Source organism: Etheostoma cragini, chromosome 13 (assembly GCF_013103735.1).
Source record: "Etheostoma cragini isolate CJK2018 chromosome 13, CSU_Ecrag_1.0, whole genome shotgun sequence".
Taxonomy (NCBI): Eukaryota; Metazoa; Chordata; class Actinopteri; order Perciformes; family Percidae; genus Etheostoma; species Etheostoma cragini.
The window spans coordinates 11,794,498-11,801,702 of NC_048419.1; the positions used below are offsets into that span (position 1 = coordinate 11,794,498).

A 7,205-nucleotide genomic window follows, 5' to 3' on the forward strand; every position below is an offset into this window, starting at 1 on the left:
TAAAGTGATCAACACCTTATATCAAGGTGTGCATAATTATTAGGCAGCTTTACCTCAGAAAAAATGGGCAAAAAAAGGGATTTAAAAGACTCTGAAAAGTCAAAAATTGTAATTGTCAATGCAGCACTCTTGAAGTAGCAAAGATGTTGAGGCGTGATCACCGAACGATCAAACGTTTCGTTGCAAATAGTCAGCAGGGTCGCAAGAAACGTGTGGTGAAAAAAAGACACAGATTAACTGCTAGAGACTTGAGAAGAATTAAATGTGAAGTTACCATGAACCCATTAAACTCTGGCGCCGCCATGCTCCAGACATGCAACCTACCTGGAGTGTCCAGAAGTACAAGGTGCTCAGAGACATGGACCAGGGAGGTTTAAAAGACGACCACCACATAACAAGACTCATAAGTTGAAACGTCAAGACTGGGCCAAGAAATATCTGAAGACCGATTTTTCAAAGGTTTTATGGACAGATGAAATTAGAGTGACTCTTGATGGACCAGGTGAATGGACCCGTGGCTGGATCTTTAATGGGCACAGAGCTCTGCTTCGAGTCAGACCCCAGCAAGGGGGAGGCGGGGTACTGGTATGTGCTGCTATTATTAAGGATGAGCTGGTTGGACCTTTTCGGGTTGAAGTTGGACTTAAAATCAACTCTCAAAACTACTACCAGGCTTTAGAAGATACTTTCTTCAAGCACTGGTACAGAAAAAAGTCTATATCCTTTAAGAAGACCATGATTTGTATGCAAGACAATGCTCCATCATCACATGCATCCAAGTATTCAACTGCGTGGCTAGCCTCAAAGGCCTTAAAGATGACAGAATAGTGACATGGCCCCCCTTCTTTACGTAAAATGTGAGATTTGCAGTGAGGGAAGACAATACACCTCTTTGAACAGCATTTAGGAGGCTGTGGTTGCTGCCGCACAAAAAGTTGATCAAGAAACTATATTGGTCACTGAATATTTCCTGAAATGTCAGTAGTGTTTATTTGTACATTTTGAGTTTTATTCTTACTCTAAGAAATTAAAATAAACAAGTGAGAGTGGGAACATTTTAGTTTTTCATTTAGTTGCCTAACAATTCTGCACACAGATATTCTCATGAGAAAGCCAAAGCTCACTTTCCCTTTGTTAAATATTCTGGTTTGAGGTTTATTAACATTTCTGATTAACTGATAGCAATGCATTTGTTATAATACAATAAATCCTCAGGAATGGAGTTTGCCTACTCATTTTGCACACAGTGTATAAGTTTGAGGAGAACAGTGGATGGATTGATAGAAAGTGACGCTTCTGTCATTGGAGATACTTTGTAGTGTACCCTTATTTTCAATATTTCACTGGGTATATTATTTTATTATTTATTTTCTGGCGCATTTAGCATGATTGTCTGAACAGCCCCCCCCCCCCCCCCCCCCCCCCCCCCCCCCCCCCCCCCCCCCCCGGCTGTTGGTTATCAAGTAAAAGCATGTAACGGCATGTAACAGCAGAAGAAGACTCAATATTTATAAAGCCTCTAGGAATTTGCACACACACACACACACACACACACGCACACAACCTTGTACTGAGCTACTTTAAAATTCATCTTTGCCTCCAGGTGGTAATTTCATTGTGTGTTTGTTGACTGTTGTGAAAAGTGAAAAAAATTGCAAGAAACATGTCTTTTAGTAGAAAATAAAAGTAACCTGTGATCATGAGACTCATTGGTTTTGTGTACATTTATCCTGATTACAGTGTAATTACAGTAATTATTGCTTTTAACAACTGACTGTTGGGATGCATTAAGAAGACAAGTTAAACAATAATCATCGGTCAAATAGGGATAGGGAATAAAAGAATAGATAGGGTATGTGTGTGGTTTTAAAAAGCAGCTATGAAAAACATTTGATCTGCTAGAGGGAGTATTTAAATTCCTGCGCAGCTAAAGGAGGCTTAGAGCATGTTGAAAGGATGTGAAGGGCTTTTGTTGTAAAGCGACCTTTGGGGATTTGAATGTAACTCAGCAGATGTGCAGACAGCCGGGATAAATTAGTGACAGGAAGGAGCGTTTTAGTAGAGGATGGAATGTTGATATTCTGTATTTTTCAAGTTCAAGTTGGCATTGGCAGTTTTTGATAAACTGCAATTAACAAATGAAAACCAACTGTATCATGACATGATTTATGGACTGTCTGTACAAAGTAAAGTATTACAATCTACAATTCACTAATTCATGTCAATGGCTGTTACAAAGTGTTACAATACTCTTGGCAAGGTCCTTACAATAATGTTACATCCTCATTAAAAGTTAAAAACATAAGCGTCTTAATGTCAATAATTTCCATTAAAGATCAATAAATATGTTATTCTGTCTCCCACTTTCTGACTTACATGTGGCTCCTATGATGTATCCAAACATAAAAACGGCTTAGTCAGTTCATAATAATATTAGTTTTTTATCTAAAGTTAGTCAAACAGAAGTAAATAGTTCATTTCTTGGGGTCTATTTTCATCTGCAGATTAATACACAGTATTAGCAGTAGCAGGACGGTCACCCAGTAGATGTAGTGTAGTGTAGCTCACTTTTTGGATTTTTGTGTTCAATAGTTTTAGGGACAATAGACCTTTTTCACGGCAGACATGTTGACATGTCATAGTAGGAAAAGCATGGGTACTTTCAAAACTATTATGGCTGCATCCCACTTAGAACAGGCCCCTGGTATTGTGCACGCTGACTCATTAATATACCTTACTGGGACACTTGATGGGATTGAGCCATTGTTAAGGTTATCATATTCAGCTGTGCTTTTCCTACTATGACAAGTCAAAAATGTCGGCTGTGAAAAAGGCCATGGAGTCCTACAGCACAGACAAATAGGATACCATTCGGGTCCACTTAAAACTTCTGTGAGTGTGTTTACATGTCACAATACGGCTGCAAATTGTAGTATATGGTGCTAGCACTCAACTCATACTGAAATGGATTGCCTTGCTCTATAAAGTATTATATTTGTAAGGGAATTTCAGTATACATCTGTTCCCTTTGGTACACATCAGCAACTACAGGTCACTTGGTACTTTGGTAGTGCATGATTTATATAATCACTGAACTGGTACAGAAGCAACAACTAGGCAGAGTGTGATGTGTTTTTTTTATTATATGTAAGGGCTTGTAAATCTCAAATGAGTTCTGATCAGCTATTTCCTTGCTTTCTGTTTATCATCACCTTGTCCAACCAGCTTCTTTACAAGAAGGATTAATCATGCGGGGAAACAGGTTTTTCTCCGACTGTGTTGGCTGTGACACATCCAACGTTTTTCAGCACGTATGATAATCTTTATCAGATAGGGGCTTTCGTTAATACACACATATGTTTCATCTATCACTCCGATGACATTTTGGGAGTCCAGCAACAAAGAGGCTAGCAGTGTCAGCGTCACAGATGTTTTCTGTTTGTGGTAAGCATGTGTGGTGTCCCTGCAATCTCTGCTGTTTTAGCAGCACAGATCAGTCCTGGATACACATTTAGCAAACATCAAAATACATTCTGATATAATGTGTAAGTGCAAATGTGGCACCTTTGAATGTTTAGTATGTTCATATGATGTCTCTGTATACAAATGGTAGTAATTCAAAAGGGCTATTTTTTTCAACCTTAATTCCCTAATGCTACCACAGATATTTAGTAAGTGTTAGCCTTTGTTACACATACTGTATAATGTGTTAGCCTGCAAAACATAGCTGTTTTTCACAAATTACACAAATGAATAAACAAATAAAGAAAAACATTTGTTAATGTCATCTAATAAAATGTATTTGCCAGAATGAGAAGGAATAAAAATAAGAGCTTAATATATGTCTGCATGGGCAGAAACAGTATTGAGTGTGAGCTCTTACAAGCAGCTCTGCATCTTTCTTTGTCTTAAGAGCTGCATAGATGTAACATTGGTGTGCCTAAGATTTAACAGATGCACAGACAAAACCACGGTGCAAGCTCAGTACCTGTTGCTGTATAAAAGCACCAGGAAGCAGACACAGGCACATTAAGACTTTCACTGGGTGCAGAAATGGAGCAACTTAACCTGTTTGGGGTTCAACTTAGACTCTGTCTGATCTGTCTGAAGCATGGCAGGTGTCTTTATGTAATGTTAGTCTGGTTTATGTTATGAGTGCAATTAGTTACCAATTAGAATAAGCAGTGTTTCAAGCAGCTGCTGCCGCTTGTCTTACTGTCTGTCTGCATAAACATTTTTATCTGAGGGATTACAGTTTTATCATGGGAGCACATGGTATGTTAGATTGTTTATCTATGTTAATACTAGAACTAGGGGCATTGTGGGTTATAACCCATATACTATTCCTTTTTGGGATATTATTTTGTATGCAGCTCATAAGTTAATATCCCTGCACATATACACAAATCTTTTCTTATTTTATAAGTTTTAATGTAAGTATTAATAAGTTTATTCAAAATGTCAACGGGTTAGCTAACTTTAGCATAACAGATATGACTAGCCTATATTATCTTATCTGACTATCTTTACACATCTTGACCCTCTGTGTGTGTGTGTGTGTGTGTGTGTGTGTGTGTGTGCGCATGTAAAGCTCACACGCACAATTTGGACAACATTTCCCAATGTCCAAATCCCAATGTAAATGTGTGCACTACAGCTCTGCAGTTTCTATGAAACAAGTTCAAACACAAAAAAGAAACTAAACCTTTAAACATGTTTTGTACTTTGACCCTTTAGGTTAGGATATGTTTGAGCAACAGACACGATACATTCAGTTTGAGTTGTCTCTTCTCTCTTTTGGTTTCTCTTTGTTGCAAGACAGTAAAATATAAATTATGCAGGCAAAGTTACATTTTCAAGGTTTGATTGAAGTTATCTATGTACACTGGATGCTACACTCGGTCAAACTGTACATCATCACAGAGTCACAGAGGGGAGCAACGTGTTCAACTGCTCCTTCAGGAATTAGTTCATGTTTCATATATTAAACCTTTCTCTCACTGCCGAACAGATAAGCATATATACAGTACAATATAACCTTGAAGCAACTAAACTAGGTATCAAAACACACCCCCGCTCTAGAGACTGGTGTTGCTTTCATGGGGAAGTCACAAAATGTTTAAATTTCGCCTTCTTATTACAAAGTTTTGACATCAACACAAAGCTAAAGGGAAAATACATGAAATGCACAGTATAAAACCAGTCGTGTATGTGTGCAAGAATCAAGGGAACAAACCATACAGAGAGAGAGAAGTCCCAAAAAAATGAGCAGAGAAGCTACGTTTTTAGGCTTCTACAAAAAGGTTACATTTGCTAAACTTATCCTAAGTGAGCTGTGGCAAGAGTAGTATCACATTTGATAAACTTCTAGTTCACCACAGTGTGTCCCGATCTTTGTGTCAGATTCTCAGTGACCTTACCAAATGTCTCAAACCTCTGATTTAGGAACAATGATGCTCTTCACGAGAATGGCATCGTTGAAAGTGTTGTCAACACCTTTTGATACATTTTAGGACAATACAAAGATTATACGTCAGATGGACACACAGCTGTGTCTGTAGACTGCAGAGAGTTTTTAATGCAAGAGTGCCTGCCAGCACAGATCCTGGATCAAACTGCCAGACCATTTAGAGTACAAACATGGCTTACAAGGTCACTGCAAATCTACATAAACCATAAAAGCCATGCCACATTTACACCCTGTTAGAGCTATTCTCACTTAAAGGGACATGCGCACAGTTTACAATCAGAAGAGGCGAAAAGACTGCTGACAGAGCAGCAGGGTTGGGAAAGTTACTTTCAAAATCTTGCCCACTACTGATCCCAATTTTAGATTGTAATAACTAACATAATGCACTCTAATGCATAAGCCAGTCTATCAGTTACTCTTACTGATTTATTCATTTTCAATACAATCAAGGATTTGTGCAAAAATCAATCATTGTTTCCGAGTCAAAGTATTTGTATACTTTCAAAGCATATGATCTGTTCCTTTTTTAAAGTTACATCAGGCTGGATTCTTTTTTTTTTTCACTGTAATGACTTCACAAGTACTCCATTGTTCCCAACCCTGAAAAGCAGTGAGCGTGGCAGACCAGTCACATGCACACTATGGGAAATGTTAGGCTAGATACAGGAGTACTAACCTTTGGCTCTCTGGCTGCTGGGAACAAACATCATACAGAATAACAGGTGGCTGCGAGGGAAGGAATGAAAGCACCATTCACGCTTTAAAGTTGCATTTGAGCACAGAGGTGTTTTTTTCAAACTTTAGAACATTTAATTACCGACAGTCAAATGTGCTTTGTGAACAGTTGAATATCTTTCATCCTCTCTGTACTGCAGAGATCTTCCGCTCCAACCATCCTCCCCGCTCTGTAGAAATAATTAGTCTGTGAACATTCCAAACAGAGCAATATATGACCTGTTTTTTTTGTTTTTGTTTTTTTACTATTGAGAGATCTTCTTTTTTTCATACATGATACAATGTACTGCGCAAAATGAATATGCGCCCATACTGGAAGCATTATGTTGCTGTGGACATGCAAGTTGTTGAGTATACAGCAGAGCAAAAAGCGATTTTTCCTAAATGTTATTGTCTCCTTTGTCTTCCCGAAAACATCATCTGTCACTTAGATTTGTATCTTCAAGCACGCAACTCTTTTTTTGAGTGTGGCTTATTTCCCAGCAGGGCGTCAATCTCAGCAATAGTTTGAGGGTTCATTTGGGATAAAATCTGCAAATAGGAAGAAAAGATCGTAATCAGTTTAAAATTTGATTTCTCACTATGCATTGCACAAAAAGTAAGTATTGGTTCAAACAACGATGGCTCAGTGTGTCAGGCACAAATATTAACGTGGAAGGAAAAAAAGGAAAGAAATTCTACCCGTAGGGCACCCAGGTTCTCAAGTAGTTGGTCTGTATTAGAAACACCCAGAAGAACTGAGCTAACTCCCTCACTGCGCAGACACCAGGCTGTAAAAAAAAGAGAAAACCAATGAAACTCATGCTCAATTATATACCGTCTATCAGTGTAACCAAAGAAAAAAAGACACAATTTGATGTAATGGCCAGTTTCAAATGGCCAAATTAAAAATGTATCTACTAAAACGTGTTTGAGTGTTCTGATTGTAATGGGTGTGACGTCATGGCCCTGTGAAGGGCGGAGGTTATTTAGGGACACAGGTAATGCGTGTTCTCCCTCT

General features: G+C 38.4%; 1 protein-coding gene and 1 long non-coding RNA gene across 5 annotated transcripts in view; both read right to left on the reverse strand.

The window, feature by feature from the left end:
• Positions 1 to 4,402, reverse strand: part of LOC117955043 — a 16,379-nt gene extending 11,977 nt beyond the window's left edge. Inside the window, exon 1 of the long non-coding RNA XR_004658940.1 lies at positions 4,009 to 4,402. This is a non-coding gene — a long non-coding RNA (uncharacterized LOC117955043). The remainder of the gene's footprint in view (positions 1 to 4,008) is intronic.
• A 314-nt stretch (positions 4,403 to 4,716) lies between these two features.
• LOC117955038 (voltage-gated potassium channel subunit beta-3) overlaps positions 4,717 to 7,205 on the reverse strand; it is a 23,483-nt gene continuing 20,994 nt past the window's right edge. For all 4 annotated transcript variants that reach the window (XM_034889163.1, XM_034889164.1, XM_034889166.1 and 1 more), the window contains exons 13-14: positions 6,887 to 6,975; positions 4,717 to 6,736 (exon numbers count right to left, since the gene is read on the reverse strand). In XM_034889163.1, coding sequence (XP_034745054.1) covers positions 6,647 to 6,736; positions 6,887 to 6,975 — 179 coding nt within the window. In that variant the 3' untranslated portion in view covers positions 4,717 to 6,646. The remainder of the gene's footprint in view (positions 6,737 to 6,886; positions 6,976 to 7,205) is intronic.